The 22,421-nt window shown below is 50.1% G+C and overlaps 1 protein-coding gene across 1 annotated transcript; it reads right to left on the bottom strand.

The window, feature by feature from the left end:
- Positions 1–150: 150 nt before the first annotated feature.
- NR1D1 (nuclear receptor subfamily 1 group D member 1) lies at positions 151–7,487 on the bottom strand. The gene is made up of 8 exons (XM_079135243.1): positions 6,842–7,487; positions 3,795–4,130; positions 3,419–3,507; positions 3,170–3,314; positions 2,205–2,845; positions 1,732–1,917; positions 1,111–1,321; positions 151–481 (listed from the first exon to the last, which is right to left on the bottom strand). Exons 1-8 carry the CDS (start codon positions 6,870–6,872, stop codon positions 282–284), a joined length of 1,839 nt encoding a protein of 612 aa, XP_078991369.1. The 5' UTR covers positions 6,873–7,487; the 3' UTR covers positions 151–281.
- Between the last annotated feature and the right edge of the window lie 14,934 nt (positions 7,488–22,421).

Genomic DNA, 22,421 nt, shown 5'->3' with positions numbered 1-22,421 from the left:
AGCTGTGAACTATTGGATTTGAGACAGGAACAGAACAAATGGGGGGCCAGAGAGGGTGGGAAAGTGAGAGTGGTTTAAATAGGGGGGATGGGAAGCGTGGTGATGGGGGAGGGAGCAGGTATTTACAAGAAGGCTCAGGGGGCCAGAGGCTCATCTTGGAATATTTTATAACAATATAAATAAGATTCTGGTTTGCTTTTCCTTTTCGTCTCGTAAAGGAGAGAGAAGTGCAGAGTTCGATTCTGTACAAGGGGGCAGCGGCAGAAGGCCGGCCGGGCGGGTCACTGGGCGTCCACCCGGAAGGACAGCAGCTTCTCGGAATGCATGTTGTTCAGGGTCCGCAGGTCCGGCAGCTTGAGCAGCAGCTTGGTGAAGCGGGAAGTCTCCGAGGGCCGGTTCTTCAGCACCAGAGCCCGAAGAGCCCGCAGCAGCGTCTCCTGGAGCTGCTCCACCGAAGCGGAATTCTCCATGCCCGAGCGGTCTGTGGGGAAGACGACAGCAGTGAGGCAGGCTCCCTGAGCTCCTCTGACGAGGAACCGGAGGTCTGCGAGGACCTGGCAGGCAAGGCAGCCTCTCCCTGAAGCCCCTCAGAGGGCCAATGGGGAAGGAGAGGAGCGGCACAACTCCTTCCAGCTCCTTCCAGGCCTGCACACAAGAGCAGAGGGTGCCTGAATGCCGGGAGCATGGCTGGCAGGCTGGCTACCTCCCATCCTACAAGACCACTCTCCTCCCCTGAAAAGGCCACGTGTGGCCAGGCTCCCTTGCTTTTTGCTCTGTAGTTCCCTCTGCCTGGGATGCCCTTCCCCCTTTCTCTGCCTGGCAACATCTTACTTGTCCTTTGAGACCCCTCTCAAGTGTCACTCCTTTCCCCAGCTCCCCCAGGCAGAAATAGTTGTCTGTGCTTCCTCGATTCATGCTTTTACTGTGACACTTATCTCACTGTTTTATAATTAGTCGGGCATGAGTCTGTTTCCCAAGCTAGACTGTGTCTGAATCATGTCTGTATTCCCAGTGCCCTGTGCAGGGCCTGGCATAGAGTAGGTACTCCATAAAAGGTGTGTTGAATTGAACTGCGTCTGCCTCCTCCCAGGTCAGGCGAACTTGACCTACCCGCAGAGACAAGCACCACCGCGGTGAAGAGGCCCAGCTCCTCCTCAGTAAGCGCCAAGGAGTTGAGCTTCTCACTAAAGTCGAACATGGCATTGAGCAGGTCTCCCATGCCCATGGCACCAAGCTCCTGCAGGCTGTAGGTGGTACGGCTCAGGAACATCACTGTCTGGTCCTTCACATTGAACAGTGATGCAAAGCGCACCATCAGCACCTGCAGGGAGGACAGTCATCCTGGGTGAGGAGGGAGAAGCAAGTACAAATCACCCCTAAAGTTTGCCAAAGGGTTTAGTGGTGCTGCCATGTGTGTGTGGGTCATTTCTGAATGGGCAGTTTGGGGAGGAGGGGCAGTTGGAAACACACAGGACATCCACTCGCTTTGGAATAGTTAATGTGCTCACATCTAGAACGGGGATAGCATTATTTTCATGTAATGGGTTGCAATTAGATGCCAGCTGGGATGAAAGAAGTCCCAGCATCCAGAGGTGGGACTGGGAGAGGTTCTGCCCCCTCCATCAGGTACTGGGATCCCAAAGCCTTTCAGAGCCCCTGCTCACTCTAGACACCGATCCATTCTGCTGGGTGTCCCAAACTCACAAGCAGGGAGCATGAAGAATCACTCACCTCAAAGGTGCCAGCCTTGAGCAGGGTGACCTGATCATGCTGAGAAAGGTCACGGAAGCCAGGGATGTGCTTGGCAAACTCAACTACCTCCCGCACAGCGGGTGTGAAGCTCATGGAGAAATCCTCCCAGATCTCTTGCACAGTTCGGCCACTGCGTCCGTGGGGGTACATGTTCATGGGACATGCCTGAGGAAGGAAGGGATGTGGGGAAGGGATTGTCAGCCAGGTTGGCTTAGATGGGTTTCTGAGTAGGGCTGGGCCCCAGATTCTGCCTGGGCTAGAGGCTGTGGCCCTGAAGAATGGGTAATGGGTGCCAGGCAGAGATCAGAGATTCCCAGGCAGAACCCAGACTGCAGGGCCGGACACCCTCACCTGGGAAGAGGCTATCACCACACTCCAGGAATATCTAGCCACCCTATGTTAAATCTGTTCTTCCAGGCCCCTGCCCTCTGCACTCCCTTCTGTGTCCTCACCAGCAGAACATTCTTGGAGTTGCCTTGCCGCGGACTGTTGGCAGGTGTCTCGCCTTCTGGGGCTGCGTACACATGGGTGGGGCACAGACGGTGCCCATTGCTGTTGGGCTGGTGGCAGCTGTGGTGGGCAGGACCAGGGGGCCAGGCAGGAGGGTAGGAGGAGGGCCCCTGGCGTAGACCATTCAGGGCCTCATTATGCCGCTGCGCAGCCAAAGTGTTGTCATTGGGGGCAGACGGGCAGCCCTGACTCTCCCAGCGATGTGGGATGGTGGCTGCAGGGCTACTGGATGTATGGTTAGCATTGAAGTTGCCAGGTGAAGTGCCCAGCTTGTCATGGGCATAGGTGAAAATCTCTCGATGAGCCCGGGCCACCTGAGATATCACATCCTCCACGGTGGGCTCAGGACTCGGGGATCTGGGTGGTGTCAGCTGTTGTGGGAATTGGGAGAATCCCACCAGGGGTGAGGGGGCTGTAGCAGGAGGTGGTGAGGGTCCCATGGGGCCTGAGGTGGGGTGCTGGGTGGGTGAGGTCTCCAGCGGGCACTGGCTGCTCAACTGATTGTTGGCCAGGTTCATGGCACTCTGCATCTCAGCAAGCATCCGCTGCTTCTCTCTTTTGGGGATGCGCCCAAAACGCACAGCTGCGACAGGATGAGAGCAGTGTCAGGAAGTTCTCCTACACGCACGCTTGCATTTCTTCCTTCCTTCCTCAGACCCTAAAAGGCCTGAGGTTCCACAAGGAAACCAAACCCAGCAAGGTGATTTTTCCAAGTAGGGACTGATTCCAGAGGGACCAATGGGGAAGAAGTATGTGTTTACCCAAGAGGATAACATATGGGCATCCTCCATACAACTGAGATTCACAGGACCATGTGTCTCAGTTTGGGACTATTTTTCTTAAGGGAGGGATTAAGTCAGAAACTTTGGGTGGAAGGAAAGGGGAGGATATGAAGATGCTGCCTCACCATCTCGAGACATGCCCACGGAGAGACACTTCTTGAAGCGACATTGTTGGCAGCGGTTGCGATTGATGCGGACAATGGAGCAGTTCTCATTTTTCAGACACCGTTTGTACTGGATGTTCTGCTGGATGCTTCGACGGAAAAAGCCCTGGAGGGCGGGGGCGGTTAGTGAGCATCTTCATCTAGGCTGGGCCTGTGTGTTCTGGGAGTTGGGGGTCACCTGCCCCTGCCCTCACCCCCAGTCTGCCTCACCTTGCAGCCCTCACAGGCATGCACGCCATAGTGGAAGCCTGAGGCCACGTCCCCACACACTTTACACAGTAACACCATGCCATTCAGCTCTGTGGGAAGAGATGGGCAATGGGTAAGTAGAGGCCAGTCTGTCTGAGTGGCCTGAGATGTGGAGGTTTTCTGGTGTGGAGATTTTGCGAGGGGAAAGTTAAGGAAGCACTCCAATATCTAAGGGCCTCTCAGATGACCAGACTGGGCTGGACAGGGGCTGGTGTAACTCTTAGGAGAATCCCTGAGGCCAGGGTATGCCCTGAGAGTAACCGTCACATGAAAACCAACTCCCAACCTAGCACAGGCTCAACTTCCCTTCCCTCAGATCATCCAGACATTAACTCACTGGTGATATTGCTGGTGCTCTTGCTGGGGGACACTCGGCTGCTGTCCTCCATAGCCACTTGTAGACTCCCTGGGGGGCTCCCATTATAGAAGGAGGAGGATGATGATGATGAGGAAGACGAAGAAGGGGAGCTGTCATCACTCAGGCTGGGTGGAATGCTCCCAAAGGAGCGAGCTGGGTCCTGGGTAAGGGAGCCAGTGGGTGATGGTGGGAAGTAGGCAGGGCAGCCTTGGGTCAGGGACTGGAAGCTGCCATTGGAGTTGTCACTGTAGAGAGACTCAGGGCTGGTGCGGCTTGGGGAGGAGCCACTGGAGCCAATGTAGGTGATGACGCCACCTGGCAGGAGAACACGAGGGTAGGGGATGTCAGCTGCCATGTGTTTGGTCCTAGAGCATCACTATGTTCATCCCCAAAACACTGTTCCTCTTATAAGTTGGAATCCCCAAGCTTGGAGTTAATTAGTAACTCCCAACATAGACATGACATTGCCAACCTTGTCACAGTATGTAATTCCCCAGCACATGCTAGATATAGCATGGCCAATCAATGGGCACTGTCCTTTCTTTGCAGGATACAATCAACTTCTGCTTTGAGTGTGAAGCATGACTCCTAGACACTTGACTGGGAAATAGCAACTATAGATAATGACTTTAGTTGTCAGTGTCAGAACTAGGGATGGGACAAGTAGTAGAGAGCCATTCGTAGTGCTGGGTCTTCCAAAAACAAAAAGCAGCTGCCAATTCTACTTCTAGCACAAAGACCATTTCAGGGACAGAAGGGGTGGATAGGCAACAGTGAAGAGAGTAGAGGTCTGACAAAAGTAAAATGATCATGCCCCCCACTACCACCAAATAGGGAGACATATTCTCAGAAGGCACTGCAGGGAAAAAAACCAGCTCAGTCTTGTTCCCCCAGCCTCTTTAAGAGATGAGTCATAGGGGACTCGATATCTCTGAGTCCAGGAAGGACTTAGCGGTGTGAGTTGCAGGAGGTGGAAGTGAAGTACAAATTGTCCAGCCTGGGGCTCTGGAATTCCCCCTTCCAGATCTTAGCCTGGTGACAAATTTGGCACTCTGGCCACTCAGGGACCTTGGCACTCTTATTACACTGTCAATCAGGTGGCTCTGCTCTCACGGTTTTAGGAGAAAAGGGTGACCTGCCTGCCACACCTCTGCCTAGCACCTAGCCTGGCCTGCCATCCGGAGAGTGGGAGAAGGGAGGATCCCAGGACACGTGTGAGTTGACACATGCCATGCCACCGAGTCTACTGAGGCACATGTCTTGCTCACCCACTGACACACACTAAGCTGGGCAGGGCGGCCTTAAAATAGCTCAAGGTTGGTCAGGGTGAACCCAGCTCCCTGTAAAGTAGTTGCACAACAGATCAGCTCCTACAGTTTCAGGGCTAAGGTGGGGGATGGGATATTTATTTGGTAGTAAATGAACTTGACCTAGTTTATCCATCTCCAAAAGGAGAGCAAGACCTTTCTCCAAAGAGACTTTCAACTTTGAAGTGAGGGGCTCAAAAGAGTCTAGTTCTAGATCTAGATCTATCACCAGCCAACTTACTTTGTGACCTAGAGGAAATCCCTCGCCCACCGCCCCAGTTTTCCATTCTGTGAGGGAAAAAAAAAAAAAAAAAAAAAAAGGGAAAAGAAAAGAAAAGCAACATCCTTTCAGCTAGGGTTCTGGGTTATAGTTGTTTGGGGCAGTCCTTCGAAGGCCAGCTGCTGCTTGATCTGTGGACTGCAGCTAGATCTGTGGAGGTCGAGGAAGACCATGCTTGGAGGATAAAGGAAAGAGATGCTTGAGGTACTGGAAGGACTGGGAATGTGGAGAAAGAAGCTGGGTCTAAACGCAGTACAGTGAAGTACATGCAAACAGAATGGCGTGGGGGGAGCAAGCCGAAGGATGATCAGATGAGAGGTGCCTTAGGAGAGCATAAATACGAAGCCAGGAGAGGTCAGGGGTGGCTCCATCTTACTCTGCCTCCGTGATCGGGGAGGGGGCCCGGCAAGCAGACGAGAAAAGGAGGCAGGCGGGGGCGGTGAGTCAGCCCAGCTTCACCCAGATCTCGGCTGGGCGGGGCGGGAGCCCAGCCCTCAGCCGGCCTCACGTCCCGGCTCCACGTGTGCTCATCGCACGTGGCTCCCCAACGAGGAACCCCGGAACTCAAGGCCCCGCCCTCTCCGCTTCCCGTCTGTCGCAGGCAGCAGCCCCGCCCTCGCTCCGCCCTTCCCTGCAGTCCTGGGTCGTGGGCTGGGCTCAGAACGCTTGCAGGGCCAGGTCGACAAAGGGGAGGAGAGAAGGGGACACGCGTTGCCGGGGCAACAGGGGCGGAGCTCATTATGTAACGGGGCCGGAAGGCAACAACCAATGGGGTGGCGTCCACGGCCTCTGCTGAATGAAAACAAATGCAGCACGTGGGCCCGGCTCTGCGGACATGTGAGGCCCTCCCCGAGCCCAAGAGCTGTGGGTGCCCTCCCTGGGGCCGAGAACCACGCTCTGGACTCCTCAAGTGCCGCTCCCTACTGTCACTGAGGATTCCCCTTTGAGATTCCACCCATTCCCCTTGCCGTTTCTGCCCCCATCGCCTCTCTGCTTCTGATTCCCTGGAGCAAGAGGGAACTACAGGAAGGAGAAAAGAGGAGACGTGGTTCTCCTTCTGAGGCCAGGCATACCACAGCTGCAGGGCATGACTAATGGGGACATTTCAGGACACTGGTCCAAAGTTCTCAGTCTCCCTAAACTCTTCAATTCTCTACTCCGTACCCACTCTCCGTTTCCTCTTGCCAGGGATATGAGTCCTTCTGGCTCAAGGGAGCTTTGGGACTCTGATGGTTGGCGGTAGTGGTGTGCTTCAGGGCGCATTCCTAGCACAAACAACTCCCTGTGGCAATCCCACTCTATGACCCCTCAGTAAGCTAGCTAATGTCTGAGCAGAGAGATTCCCCAGTCCCTTAGAAAGTTCCTCTTGTTATAAGGCGGAAGATGGAAGTAGGGAAACAGACAAAGCTAGGATGATAGTAGTAAAGGAATCTCAGTACCTGTGTTGTTATTGGAGTCCAGGGTCGTCATGTCTTCACCGGTCGAGAGCGGTCATTCAAACTGAACCTTGACACAGACTGGAGGTTGCGGTTGCTGCTCTTGCCCCCGGGGCACTGGCTGAGGACGGGGAGTGGACCCCGCTGCTCCCGTTCAGGATCCGAGGCACCCTGCAGCAATCTCTTAGGGTGGCCGGACTGCAGCCCTGCAGAAGGGTAGGACGCTGAGGCAACGGAGGTCTGCTTTGCATGGGAAAAGCAGAGAAAATGTGTGTGGGGAAATCAGCCTGCAGTAGTTCTGGCTAGAAGGTAGCGAGGAGGGCCGGGTCTCTGCAGTGCACCGGGTGCCACTGCCTGACGGCTCCGCAGCGCTGCAGGGTAGCGAATCTGGAGCTCCCGCTGCAAAAGTCCCAGAGGGAGAGAGGTTGCAACCAGGAAGTAAGTAGGTGATGGGAGAAACGGGGCACCCAGGCGCAAAGAAGAGAGACGTGTGCCCTGCTACGTTCCCTCGGCAGCAATATTTCACTCTGCCAATCTCAGCCGCCTTTTGCCCGAGCCTTTCCCTGGGACAGAAGGCTCTGCGCAGGCGCCAGCAGCCCAGGGTTCCCGGGCCGCACGCGGCACTGGAGCAGGTACCATGTGATCCTAGGGAGCGCCTCGTGCCCCAGTGACACACTTTTCCAGTAGCCGGCACGTTGAGCTCCGTGCGCCTGCGCACCGCTAAGCCTATCGGGATTTGTGGTCCACTGACAAAGTGGGCGGACTGCGTGTGTTTCCCTTTTCTGCTTTGCAAAAGTGCTTGCTGGCAGCCGGGAGGAGCTGAAAGTCGAGAGGGGTGGGGTGCGCTGAAGAGTCAGGGTGGCGTGTTTGGAAAGCCTGTATGGCAGGGGCATGTGAATTCCCTGGGAGGGACTGGCAAGCTTGGCTGCTCCCTGAGAGATCAAAGCTTAGCAAGCCCTTTCTGCAAACTTTGCAAACGTGAGAGCTTCACGTGATTGCAGGACTGACCTCGCCCTGAGGTTACTGGTGACACGGGGAGAGAGACAGAGGAGGGAGATTTCCCTGGAGTCCAGAGCTTAAGCTGCCTTTGCTGCTGGACTGAGGCCTGAGATGGAAAGGCAATGTGACCCCTTTTCCCTTCTACTCCTTTTAGGGAGAACACCCCAAGGGAAAAGAGTGTCATGGAGCTGGGATATCCCTAGGGACTCCCTGTTTGCTTGTATGACACCACCCCACCCACTCGAGGTGACTTCGAGGTGAGTCATTTCCCTTTGTCTGGGAAATAAAAAGGACAACCCAGGGGAACTTCATGGTGAAAGTGCTTTGAGGTCCTCAAATAATGGAGCAGAGGTGAGACCTGGCCCTGGGGGAAGAATAATAGCCCCCACCCTTCACTCACAGCGCTTGAGAGTGGCCTGTGGATTCCACAAAAGGTAACAGGAGAATATGAAGATCATTTTAATCTTCCCTTCTTTTACTAAAGAGGAAAATGAAGCTTAGAAATTAACCCAAGATCAGGCATCCATTACTAGCTTCATCTGCCCACCTGGTACATCAGGGAGATGGGTAGATGTGCCAGTGAAACACTGAACAGAGCTCAGAAACTGCCAGTATCTTCCTTCAGAGTAGCAACTACCACAGCAGTTAAAAAAGTCCCCAGGGTTTGGAGATGTAGCTCAGTGGTAGAGCACTTGCCCAGCATATACAAAACTTTGTGTTCGATCCCTAAGGCTACCCAAAAAAGAAGAAGAAGAAAAAAAAAGTCTCCAGTTCTCCAGCAGAGCTCTGTCCTCTCAGATGGCTTGGGTAAGGGACAACCAGGAGCTTTCTCAAGCAACCAGGTGAACCTGAGCCCCCTGCTGCTCCTGCCAAATCCTCTGCTCTAGTACTTCTAGGAAGGATCTTCTTCATGCAGGAAGCCCTTTTCCATTTGTTCACAGGGTAGCCATGATGGATACTTGAGAAACATGACAGCCACTAAAGAGGCAGAGAAAAGAATAAGGGCTCTGTGTGGTGGTACACATCTGTAGTCCCAGCTACTCAGGAGGCTGAGGCGGAGTATCACTTCAGCCCATGAGTTCAAGACCAACCTGAGCAACATAAAGAGATTCCATCTCAAAAGAAAAAAAAAAAAAAAAAAAAAAGAAAGAAAAGAAAGGAAGGGAGGGAGGAAGGGAAAAAAGTGGGGCGGGGGTTCACCAAGAAAAAAGTGGGGCGGGGGTTCACTGGCTAGTGAGACCAGTGAGGTTGGTAGCTGGCTTAACCAATGACCCTTTGACACCCAGCAGAAGATTGGTTCCCTGGAATAGCCTAGGCTTTCGCTTTGTTCCCCTGCCTTCAACAAAAGCAAAAGAGAAGGCAGTGGACTTTTCTCCGGCCTGCCCTGGCTCTAGGGCCCAGAACCTGGAAGCTGCTGCTGAGCGTGGGAGGAATTGGGAGGAGCTCGGAGAAATAAGGAAAGAGACTTTTCAGGAAAACTTGGTTCTGAGCTCAGCCTCCACCCCCTCTCCCTCCTCCCAGGGGACTTTGGAGGGAAAACTGGGCTGCCTGCTTTTTGCAACCCTCCTGACTCTACCCCATAGCCAGGGCCAGGGCCCCAACTCAGGTATCTGTCAGGGCTGAACTCAAAATCAGTGTCCCTGTGGTGATGTCCAACTTCCCACTGGTCTTAACACTGCCACTGGCAAACACTCTTGGCTCCTCCCAAGCCCCTCTGCTGTTTGTGAGTGTGGTGGTCCTGCCCACTGAGTGTTTGTCTCTAGAGGGGAAGGGCAGGGGTCAAGATTCCCTCCCTGAATTTTCAACCAGTAAGAAGGAGGAGGCTGAGGCAGCAAGAGCTGAAATTCAGTTGGCCTAACTCTACTCTTGGCAAGAAGCTGGGTTGTTTTGCAGTCTGTGTGAGGTATGAAGGCAGAGGCTGGGAGGGAGGAAACCAAGCAGAGAGGTTACCTCTGCTCCCTCCTTCCTTTGTACTTCAGATAGGGCAAAAAAAAAAAAAAAAAAAGTTTTGGCTGGGCATGGTAGTTCATGCCTATAGTCCCAGCTACTTGGGAGGCTGAGTCAGGAGGATGGCCTAAGGGGTTTAGCAAAACCCTGTCTCAAAAAATAAAAAGGCTGAGGATGTGGCTCAGTGGTTAAGCATCCCGGGTCCAATACCTAGTCCCCCTTAAAAAAAGAGGAGTAACTTTGGGGTCCTCCTTCTCATCCTTCTCCTCCTCCTTTTCTTCTTCCTCTTCTTTTTTTTTTTTTTTTTTTTTTTTTTTAACTACAGATGGAATTGAACCCAGGGGACACTTAACCACTGAGCCACATCCCAAGCCCTTTTTACTTTTTTTTATTTAGAGGCAGGGTCTCATTAAATAACTGAGGCTGGCCACAAAATTATGATCCTCCTGCCTCAGCTCCCCAAGTTGCTGGGATTACAGGTGTGCACTGTGGTGCCTGGCTGAGTCTTCCTTCTGCAATGAGTGAGAGGGATACAGAATGAAAGGCAGGGCTATCCCTTGGCTCCAGAAGCTTCTAGTGTGTCCACTAGGCTACTTTTTGTACTAGCAGTTGCTGGGAGAGCAGAGAGTAGGGGACCCAGAGCCAACAAACTGGAGTTCGGAAGGCTGGGTTGTCTGGCTTTTGGGAATCTGGAGTAGATTCATAATCTCTCTTTGACCTCAATCTTGGCCTTTAGACAACAGGTATATCTCAACACCATATTCCTCTCCCTACCACCAGCTGGACATTCCAGTGCATTTCTACATTTACACACACACACACACACACACACACACACACACACACACACGCCCCATGCAAACATCCACAAATACATCATTGCACCCATGGCCCAATTTAGCCCAAGAAGGGGCCACATTCAATGAACAGTGCTCAGCAAGACACAGTCCTGGATCCATATTACATACACTTCCACTCAGATTCCTCAGAATCTGGGATTGCAGAGACTGACCCACCATTTAGGGGCTGCAATGGATCCTTCATGTGTGTGTTTCCAAATATGTCTTTAATTTTCCTAGATTCTGGGAAAGACAAGAGAGATAAAGGAAGAAAAAGGATCTGGAGTTTTAAGTTCTGGTGAGTGTGTCTGCATGTGATTCTATGATTGTGAGTGTGAGACTGCACATTTGAATGTGAGTATGAATGCTGTGAGTATATGTGGGTGTGTGTTTGATCCAAGATCTCTCCTCCTTGCCAGTAGATTGTTCTGGGTAACAGGGCAACACCCCATGCAACTCTTGGGTGGCCTAAATCTTGGACTGACTGCTTGACTGATTGACTGAGGGTGGGTCCTTGCTGAAAACAGGTCAGACTTCAGTAGATGCCTTCCCATCCCCCTCCTTTCTCACCAAGGAACCATTGCCCAGGGTAAAAACCTGTCTGCCCAGGTGATGCAAACCTGGAACAGAAACCCTGGGGATGCCCCCAAATCAAGGAACCAGCTGTGTATTGGGGATTCATTCCCTGCCCTCCTAGATCCTTTTCCTGATCTCTAAAAGGCCAGCTTGCTTTCTTTACCCCACCCAAATCTTCAGTTTCTAGGGAGAACTTCAGGACATTCTAGAGGAGGAACAAAATTCGAGCTACCTTGCTCTTTGGGGAGATGGTATAAGAGAAGGTGAGGCATGAATCAAGGGTGGTTTCATGGATGTATTTCAGCTCAGACTCTATATCTTTAAAAAAAATTTTTTTTATAGTTGTAGATGGACAGCATGCCTTTATTTTATTTATTTTTGTATGCAGTGACTAAGGATCGAACTCAGTGCCTCACATATGCTAGGCAAGTGCTCGCCAAGTGCTCTACTGAGCCAGAGCCCCAGCCCCAGCCTCAGCCTCTCTGATTCTATCTTTACCTAACTACTACTCTTTCCAAGGAAAGGAAATAATAAACATGTATTAAGTACCAATTTATTAAGTACCAACTATGCCAGACGCTGTGCTAAATATGCACATTATTTCACTTAATATTCACAAAAACCCTATGCTGTAGGTGGTATTCTTATTTTAGAGATGGAAAACTGAGATTTACAGATGTTTACTAACTTGTGCAAGGGGCCATAGGGGCTAGGTGGTTAGTCTTGAAGCTGTGTTTGCCTAGCATTTAAGACTGAGACGATGTCATATGAAAGAATGACTGAGTTGACGGAGATTATTCAAGAGACTAAAACTCCCAGACCCCCTCCCCCTTTTTTTGGTATGGGGATTGAACCCAAGGGTACTTTACCACTGAGCCACATCCCCATACTTTTTAAATATTTTATTTAGAGGTAGGATCTCACTGAGTTGCTTAGGGCCTCACTAATTTACTAAGGCTGGCTTTGAGCTCACGATCCTCCTGCCTCCGTCTCCCAAGCCACTGGGATTACAGGTGTGCACCACAGCACCCAGATACTCCTCAGCCCCTCTTGAACTACCACTATCCACATCATGATGAGCATGGCAGTGCTGGGGATTCAACACCAGGTCTGAAGTCCAAATTCTTTCCACTGGCAACGCTGCCCCTCCCAGAGAGACTAGTTACTCCAGGGGGCACTTCTGAGCAGCAAAATGATCCTAGTGTTTCCCAAAGTAATGATGGTGCTTGGAAGTGAAGTGTATCATCAAGAACAGAAGTCTGGAGCATCCCTTGTTCCTGCCCCGACAAGAATCTCAGCTTCCTAGAATCTCTTTTATTTATTTATTTTTGTTGTGCTGCGAATGCAACCCAGGGCCTCACTCATGCTAGGCTCTACCACTGAGCTATGCCTAGACTCTCCCCACCTGCTTTTTGAAACAGGGTCTCACTGTGTTGCCCAGCCTGGCCTTCAACTTGTAATCCTCCTGCCTAAGCCTCCAGAGTAGCTGGGTTGACAGGCGTGCATCACACACCTGGCTCAGAACCTCCCCCGCACCCTTCTCTCTCTCTCTCTGTGGTACTGTGGATTTAACCCAGGGATACTTAACCACTGAGCTACATCCCCAGCCCTTTTTATTTTTATTTTGAGACAGGGTCTCACTAAGTTGCTGAGGGCTCCCTAAATTGCTGAAGCTGGCTTTGAACTTGGAATCCTCCTGCCTCAGCCTCCTGAGCTGCTGGGATAACGTGTGGGCCACCACACCCAGCTTAGAACCTTCCTTTTTTTTTTTTTTAACTCCAACATGTCCTCTTCCCTTAAACATTCCCTTTTCTCCCTCCTACATTCATCTTGTCTGGTTATAAAGTTGGGAAGAGGCCACAGTAGAGTGCAAAACCCAAAACAACCAGGCAACCTAAAAATCTCCCACGTAGACTGCTTTAGAGGTGAGTAACAAAGCAGACATCTGAACTTTCTTCCTTACTCCAGCCCCAGACTTTTGGGGTCTGTAGCTGACGGGGGAATAAATGGAAAGGTAGGTCAGGGCCCTTTAGTGTTCCATGGTGCTATCTTCCAGGGCTATATTAAGAACTGATTGGGGGCTGGGGTTGTGGCTTAGTGGTAGAATGCTTGTGAGGCACTGGGTTCGATACTCAGCACCAAATAAATAAATAAATAAATAAATAAATAAATAAATGTCATTTAAAAAAAAAAAAAACCCAATTGATTGAAAGAATAGAAGACCACCAAGGACAGAAATTGTGTACAAAGCCCTAAGGAGGGAACTTCTGACTTCCCCATTTACTTGCTTGAGCAAAGTGCATCTCTACAACTACCATCCTGGACAGATGCTTCTCTGACAGATTCTTTGGGGAACCCAAAGGAGGGTTCCCCCATCTCAGAGTCAAGGATCCCACAGACATCATAAGATCCTGAAGGTGGCATGGAGTGTCCTTGGCATTGGAGGACTAAGCCCCAGGTGACCCATTTTCTGCCATGGAACTCCTCTTCCTGGTTAGAGGGTAGTGGCATCCAGCACATGCAATGCCAGTCTCCTTCCTGTTCACTCTGCTATGCTGCTACTGGAACCCACTGCTGGTATCATCTTCCAGGTCACTGTGCCTGTCTATTGGCTGTCCTTGAGCCTCTGCGGACTGAGATAGAGGGGAGTGCGTGTGTTTTTGTGTGCATGTGCTATGTATACATATGTGTGATGGTGTACCTGTATGCCTGCCTCTGTCTCCACCTCTTACCCCAAGATGCATATCAAACCCTCTCCTTGTCCAGCATCTCCCTGTTCTTTGGGCTTCTGCAGATCTCCACGCAGCTGCCTATGGAGGCTAGAGAGTCATGACAATCCTTGTGATCAGGATGGACCTCAGAGGAGCTGAGGCGAGGACCGGCATTAGGGGCCATGTGTAGCTTCTGGGAGGCTTACATAAACACTGACTGGGATGGGGGGGTGTGTGCAATGGGCTGCCCAGGAAAAAAAGCAACCCCCACCCCACCAGCCAGCTTAGCCTGCTTGGAAAGATGGAACAAGGCTCACTTTCCCTCCTCCTGCCCCTCTCCCCTGATCTGCAGCTGTTAGTTGGGCTGGAAGGACTGCAGTATCTTGGGGGAGGGAGGCAGATGAAGGAGAAGGAGAGGATGCAACTTCATAAATTTGGGATCCTTCTCCCTCTTCTAAATTAGGGGGGAGGGAGAAAGAAGCAATTTGCCAGAAAGATTTTTCAATGCCGCAGGAAGGAGCTTTGGCTCATTAGAATGCACAGTTTGCACCCTGGAAGAAAAAAAATCTGTGCTGGTTGCAAAAATGCAGACGTGTGTAGGGGCCCAGCGGAGATTAAAAAAAAAAAAAAAAAAAAAAAAAAAAAGCGCTAGCTCTGCAATGCAGGATCTACGAAGTTTTGGTGCGATGAGGAAATGTGGGTCGTGCTCATTTCATTTGCTTGTTCCTGCTAACCTACTGTCCGCTTGACTCCAGCACAGTCTCCCATCCCAGCAAGAAGCATTGCTGCTCAGAATGAGGGTCACAGGCAGTGGGTGGGAACAGAGGGCTAAAAGTGGGGGTCTGGGAGTTAGAATGTCAGGTGTGTGAGGGAGGGGGCACCTCAGTGAGGGACAGAAGTTGAAATTGTCTTTTGCACCTCATTTGTTCTCCAGCTGGACAGGAATCCGTGCAAAAGCCCTTAGGTCTCCCCCACCTGCCCATCCTCTGCCTTTGGGTCCTCCCCACTCCCTTCCTGTCCTCTTAACAGACCACAGCTGCAGAAAGCAACTTTGCTTAAGTCCCTGATCCCACAAACCCCCAAATTCTCTTTGTTCTAATCCTAGAGTGGGTACTAGCTGCATGCATGTGTGGCATCCTCCTTCCTAGAAAGAGGGGACAGGGTAGCCTGATGTGGGAAGCCCAGGCTGCAGGAAAACCAAGTCTTGGCTCTGGGCTTTTATCAGCAGCACATCAGCAGAAGGGGCTGGGGTGGGAGATTCTGCCCTCTTGGCTTGGGGCAGCCCTTTGTTCTTTTGGGGGTTAAGTTTCTGGGCTATGTAAAATGCCAAAGGACAACGTGGGAGGAGAATATGCATGGGGAAACCATGTTTCCTTGCTGGTGTTTGCTCCCTGGTGGCTCAGGAGAGACAAAAGGACAGAAGCAGGATATAGGGCCAGGAGACAAGGGAGCCCAGTGCCCTTTCACTCCTTCCCCTTCTTGCCTCCCGTTTCTCCGGCCGCTGGAGGACAGGACTGTGTGTGTTTGTGCCGGCTGGAGGCTCACGCGGGCTGCCCGGGTCACATGGCCCGGGCATGTGCAGCCTGCTCCATTTCTACCACAACAACTCGCTCATAAACAGCCCGGCTGCTGCGGTGGTGGCGGCGGAGACATGTGCAAGCGAGGGGGTGGGGCACGTGGCCCTGCCCGAGCCAAGGGAAGGCGGTCGATCGCTTAGCACTGCCTCCACCCCTCCCGGCACTGGCGCTGCCTCGCCACAGGAAATTCCTAATGCTCTGCTGCTGCTGCAAAACATGTTTTTGGGAAGTGACTTTCAGTAAAGATGGAGTCAATGGACTATTTAAAAAAGAGATAACATAGATAATCAGCCTGAGATCAACTTATGCTTGTCCTCACTCTTTCTTAGCACCGTGTGATGGAGGGCTAAGCAGGAGTCACGTGCTCACTATTCTCACCCATTCCCTGAGTTATATAAAGTCGGGACTATCTTGGGTGAACACTGAAGTGAGGGGCTGGAATTCTCTAAGACAATAATTCTCAGCATCAGTAGCGGGGCCAGCATCACCTGGGAACTTATAAGAGATGTAAATCCTCAGCCCCGTTCCAGGTCTACTGAATCAGAAACTCTGCGGGCCAGAGCCTAGCAATCTCTTTTAGCAAGCCCTTCCCGTGATTCTGATGCACCCTGGTCTGGAAACCTGGGATCTGGGTGTAGTTTCCTTCAGAAGAATGTAGATCAGATCTCGGGGATGTGTCTACCTTTCCCCTTTATATGGCTTCATCTCAAATTTCAGCCAGAAAGCATGATCAGTTTTAGTTTGACTCAGCATAAAAAGCATTTATTGAATGTCTCCTATGTGCAAGGAATAAATGAGAGCAAATGGCACAACAGTAGTGGGGTAAGGAGGTGAATGGACCATACTGGGTGAAGAAAGAGGGAAAGAGAATAAATACTATGTCCTTCTTCCATCTTACCTATTTTTCTTCCTGTTCTGTGTCTTCTTTAGAACAACTAATTGTGTTTTAAATAGCTTTGAGGCTGAAGGTATAAATTGTTTTCTTGTCTATTTTTGCTAGTCATGGGGTTGCTGAGCTAGTTGTAGCCATAGACACTTGACTTTCCATGGGTAACTAAAAGGATGAGGGCCGTGCACATATGAATACACAAACACATACTCTTTGGGATCTCAGAGGCAATGTTAGGGAGAATCAAGAAAAGGAATGAGGTCCCACAGGGTTGGAAGTTCCATCAGCAAAATGAGTTTAACAGATAATAAGCAGGAAAAGTCTTTCAATAGAAGAGGGTGGGGACAACTCTGGCCTACTCCAGCTTCCTGAGACCCAGAAACTGTGACCAGAGGAAGCAGAGGGTCTCTGAGGCAAGTCACAAAAGCTCCTAAGAATGAAACCTGAGTCTGGAAAGTGACTGGAGAAAGGGGGAATAGACATCAGATTCAAAGGGTCCCCTTACACAGGCAAACAGAGCAGGGGAGAAGTGGGCAAGAGTCAGGGATGGGAGCTACATCCAGCCCCTCTCCTCTGGCCTTCTCTCTGTCACAGACAACACTCAAGTGCAGAGCTCCTGTTACTGTCTCAGCTCCGACCAGACCAGTTGACTCCTGGTTTCTCCCTCCTTCATTTTCTCAGGAATATCTTTTCTTCTGATTCTCATAGAGCTCTTTCTTTTGCTTCTCTGCAAGGTTTTCTCTCTATGCCTGACAGGCTCTGGGCTCAGGGAGCAGACAGCCCTGCAGGCTCAGCTGCAGTGACCTACATTGGTTCTCCCCTAGGCCCTGGGTGTGGGGGCTGAGGTTTCAAGATAGGAACTTGGGAATCTGGCACAGGTCTACAGATGATGACGTCAGGCAGATAGGCTGCAAAAGTGGCAGTGAGGGACTGTGAGGCAGAGGGCGCCACAGGACTGATTTCTCACTTTGTTATCTAAGGGGCTTTGTGAATAATACCTTAAGAGTCTTCTCCTCCCAAGTGAAAAAACATATCTGAGCAGTGACCCTTTAGATAGGAGCTAGAGGACCCCTTCAGGCTTGGTCTCTATTCATGAGATCTGAGAATTTTCTGTCTGCTCCCCATTCTTGCTGAACCCACTCGTTTGCTTAACAGAAAGATTTTCTCAGTCGTGATGAGATCTCAGTTGATTTATTTAATGGAAATGGAGGCTGAGTGGAGATCAGATTTGCTCACTCTTGGGCTTACCTGTACAGAGACCAGGTACTTCTTTAAACTCAAAGCTTCTGAAAAAGGATCCAGAAGGAGCTCCAGGGATGAATCATCATTTATAACCCAGGACTTTGGCAACTGAATCCCTCCTTCCAGCTACAGGCCTCCAGAATGGGGAAGGCAGGTTTTGAAACAGGTGCCTTCCCTCCAGCTCACTATAAGCCGCGATGTTCAGAATGGCCACTACTGCCAGGTTGTGGATGTTTTGTCCTGGCAAGGAAATCCTATGGTGGTGAGGGGGAAGTAGGTGGTGCTGGTGATGACAGAGTATGACAGATGAGCATTTAGCTTGGTGGGGGTGGGGGAGTGGGCAGGCTGTGTAGCACTGGGTGACTCTCCTGTTCAAAGGGCTTTCCCTTGGCCAAGCCACTCCCAAAAGCCCAGGAAGTTCACGGCTTGGCACCCGGCCTGGGAGAGCATTCCTCAGGACACTGACAGGCTGGGGGATGGTTCCCACAGTGAGGATGGGAGAGGGAAGGAAACTAGCAGGAGAGGAAATGACCACAAAGCTGAGAGGTGGGGAGTTAGTTCCGAGTGTCATGCGTTCCTTTTAGAGGGGAGGGTTGAGACTGGATGCCTTTCATTGACCATGCAAAGGGTCTGTAGTCTTACAGCAGGTGACCCCTGGGTCACCTCTCTGCTCAGGGTCATCCCTGACGTCCCAAGTTGTCCTCTAGAGGCTCTGTAGCTTGCTTGCTTTCTCATTTCTTTACTCTGGGGCTCTGGTTGAGCTCGGGAGCCCCCGAGTGGCTAAAATCTGGCACTGCACCTGGGCTAGGGGAGGAACCCATCCAGTCTCCCGTTGCCGCTCCACCTCGCCCCTCCCTTTTCCTCCCCCTAAGCTCCAAACTCTGGAAATAGCACCTGGTAATGGGAGCGCTGACAGATGCTGAGTTATAGGAGAGCAAGTGTCCGGGTCAGAGTCCTCAATCTTCTAGCTTGATCGTTTTGGGGCTGGCTCCCATGAAAGTAGGTGCCTTGGGAATCCTCCCATTCCTTCCATGCCTTGCTCCTTAACATGCCCCTGGTTAGTGTGCTGTTTGTCTACCCTTTCTTGGGCTCCAAGGCTTGTAGCTCTTCAGCCATCTGCTATTCATAACCCCTGTGACCTTGGTGGACAAATGGCCCCACGATAATTCTGAGTTTAAATTTGTTCTTCTCTCCCAACACTACTTAGCCCTACCTTTTCCCCTCTGAGCATCGCTTACAACTCCTTCCCCTATGCTCCATAACCCCCAATTCCCTATACAACTCTTTAACTCCACATCTCATGTAGGGTGAAAACTGGACAAAGTCTTTGTCAGAATTTTTCCCAAGAAAACTCATTCTCTCTTTTTGGCTTCACTTGACCTATTTTCCTGGTTAGCTCCCTTATTCTGTACACTAACACTTCCCTCTGGACTAATTTTTTTTACTAGGCTGTTCACTCCTCCTTCTTCCTCTAACACACACTATCTCCTGCAGCCTCTTTCCTTCCAGAGCAAATGTTCCCCAAGTGCTGGAAGAGGGAGAGACTGTTTTAGAAGTAATCTGTCATCCACACGGAGAGAACTATTTAGGGAAGGGGGTGGTGGAAGAGGCCAGGACCAGCTTACCCACCCTAGGAGAGGCCCTGTATCACCCAGCCCATAATTACGGAACTCTTGACCCTTGTCTGGTATGAGAGGATCTGAGCTTTCTGCCAACATCACGAAGAACTCTAGGGGAAATGGAGTTAGAGAAGTAACCAACTTGCAGCTAGAGAATTAAAAACTTTCCCCAACTACATCTTTTTGTTGTTGTTATCTCTTCTCTTGAATTTCTCTTTTTTTCTGGGGGTTGGGGTGGGGAGGAGGAATTGTGGGGATAGAACCCAGGACTTCGAGCTGCTTACTACTATTGAGAGACATCCATAGTCTGTCCCATCTTTTAGTTGTGTAATTCTTAAAGTGATTGGCCAGGGAACTATAAGGATATGAAATCTTTAAGCAGAAGTTTCGTTCCCCTATTGTACTAGAGCCCTCGACAACCCCCACAGGATGCTGCCCCATAATCATCCTGAAGGGGGCACTTTTGTTCGGTTGTTAGCTGGTGCCAGCTAAAAGGAGGCCCCAGGAAGGAAACATAACAATTGATCACGTGTTGGGGGGTGGTGGGGGCTCTCGCAGGGGCTGCTGGGACAGGGAAGGGAGGTCCACGTGGAGTGGGCGGAGCGCGCTGAAAGTTTTGGCGGGGCTGCAGACGGAGAAAAATAACCAAATTTGAGTTGATTTTATTAAAAAAAAAAAAAGGCAGCAGGGAGGGTGTGCTTCCCCCTCGGAGAGGCCCTCACGGAGGGGAAGGGGAGAAGCACACGAGCATCGTGATTGCGGAGACCTGCTGGAACGAAGAGCAGAGTTTCTGCCAGAAAGAGCTCTGAGCCCGGCCAGGATTTGGAGCCGGAAGCCAGTGTGGCTCCATACTGGTTTTCCATCCCCCACTCTCCCAGAGAAGGGAAAGGTGGCCTCTCTGGCTGTGGTCTCTTTTCGTGCGTGGCTGGCATTAGCCCAGCCCCACAACTCCAGTCTTTATTTACCTTTCCGAGAACCTCAGGAAGCCGCCCAGATGAATCCTCTCTCCCTGGGATGGAGCCAAAACAAGTCTCCGCTTTTTAATACCTAGTTCTGCCCCACTGTTGGTAGGAAAATGCCGCTTTATAGTCATAAAGCTGGGAAAGACTATAAAGGTGATCTATTTAAATTTTCTTTTTAGTCTGGGAAAACCAAGGCCCAGGCAGGTAAAAGGGCGCTCTGCATGCTCTTTCCATACCATAGGTATTTTTTTCAAAGAATGGAGTTAATCAAATGGAATCCTGCCATTCTACATAAGCCTAGGAAGGGTGGTTAAAAAGTTGGTTTAACTCTCTCCATACTATTGGCCAGAGGGCAAAACGAGGGTTCATTATCCCATTAGAGATAAAATAGAAGACTATTTAGGGACTTGATTTATGGGTCCTAAACCGTTTTCTTAGGCTAACAGCCACTCCACTTTCTCCCTCTTAGCCTTTACTTTTAGAGACCTCACTTCCTCATTGTCAATAAAGAAGTGGGGAGCAGTGGCGCATGCTTGTAATCCCAACTATTTGGGGGACAGAAGGATAGTGAATTCAAGGCCAGTCTCGCAATTTAGTGAGGCCCTAAGCAACTCAGTGAGACCCTATCTCTAAATAAAATTATATAAAGGGGCGAGGGATATGGCTGTGGTAAAGTGCTACTGGGTTCAATCTCCAGTACAAAAAACAATAAATAAATAAATAAATAAATAAATAAATAAATAAATAAATAAATAAATAAATAAATAAATAAAGCAGAGTGCAGCTCAGTGGTAGAGGTCTCCAGGTTCAATCCCCAGTACTGCAAAAAACAAAACTAACAAAAAACTACCACCATCAACTGCTGTTTACTATCATCCTTTCACAAAAGGAAGTACATTTTAACACAAAAAACAAAGTTTATCATCTCAACAGCTCATTCACCCTACATTGATCCATAATGGGTACTAAATATTGCTCCCCCCCCCCCCCCCCCATTTTGTCAGACTGGCTCCTGTTGTGTCTAAATCAGGTGTGGGCAGCCAGAAGGTCACATCTGGCTCTGCTTTTTTTTTGTCCCGCAAGCTAAGAACTTTTTCATGAACATTTTCAGGTTTTGTTGTTGTTGGTACTAGGGATTGAACCCAGGTCCTTGCAATGCAAGGCAAATGCTCTACCACTGAGCTTCATCCCCAGTCCTTGTTATCTTATTGAGTCAGGGTCTCTCTGGCTAAATTGCCCAGGGTAGCCTTGAACATGTGATTCTCCTGCCTCAGCTTCCTGAGTAGCTGGGATTACTGATGTGCACCACCATGCTCAGTTTAAGAATTTTTAAGCATTTGAAAATTTTAAAATAATTAATGACATGAAAATTACATCAAATTCAAGTTTTATATAGTAAAGTTTCATTGTAACATGGTCATATTCATATCATTTTCTGAGGCTGCTTTCCAACTACAGTAGCAGAATGGAGGAATGAAAAAAAAGACCCTCTAGCAGTCAAAGCCTAAAATAGTCTGGTCCTTCGAGAATAGGTAGGTAGGAAGCCACATGCCTGTAATCCCAGTGACTCAGGAGGCTGACGCAGGATTGCAAATTCAAGGCCATCCTCAGGATCTCAAAATAAAAAATAAAAAGGGCTGGGGATGGGGATGTGACTCAGTGGTTAAGTGCTCCTAGGTTCAATCCCCAGTACCAAAAAAAAAAAAAAGGATAGGTAGGAGCAGGGTGCAATGACACATGCCTATGATGCCAGTGATTTAGGAGGCCGAGGGATGAGGATCACAAAGTAGAGGCTGGCCTGGGCAATTTAGCAAGACCCTAAGATAGAATAGACCTGGGCATGATGACACATGCCTATAATCCTAGTAACTCAGGAGGCTAAGACTGGAGAGTTACAAGTTCAAGGCCAGCCTCAGCAATTTAGCAAGACTCTCTCTTAAAGAAAAAAGAATGGGGATGTAACTTTGCAGCAAAGTGTCCCTGGATTCAATTCTGAGTACCAAAAGCACTAAAAAATAAAAATAAAATAAAAAAGCACTGGGGATGTAGCTCAAAAGAAGAACCTTCCTGAATTTAATCCCCAGTACCAGAAAAACCAAACAACTATACATATTTCATTTAATTTTCAAAATAACCCTCTAAGGCAAAGTACTATTATAGTCATTTTACAGATAGGGAAACTAAGGTAGAGAAGTTGAGTAAAACACAGCCAATAAATGTAG

The sequence above is a fragment of the Sciurus vulgaris genome (genome assembly GCF_902686455.1).
Source record: "Sciurus vulgaris genome assembly, chromosome: 3".
In the NCBI taxonomy this organism is placed as follows: domain Eukaryota; kingdom Metazoa; phylum Chordata; class Mammalia; order Rodentia; family Sciuridae; genus Sciurus; species Sciurus vulgaris.
Note: the sequence above shows the minus strand (reverse complement) of the source record. Positions and strands in the feature narration are given on the sequence as shown.

Bases quoted from the DNA above. Each gene is read 5' to 3' on its own strand.
- NR1D1 (XM_079135243.1), bottom strand. From the start codon at position 6,872: ATGACGACCCTGGACTCCAATAACAACACAG. The intron at 4,131-6,841 runs GTACTGAGATTC...TTCTCCTGCCAG, and splicing joins GGACTCCAATAACAACACAG to GTGGCGTCATCACCTACATT. The intron at 1,918-2,204 runs GTGAGGACACAG...TTCCTTCCTCAG, and splicing joins ACTCCAAGAATGTTCTGCTG to GCATGTCCCATGAACATGTA.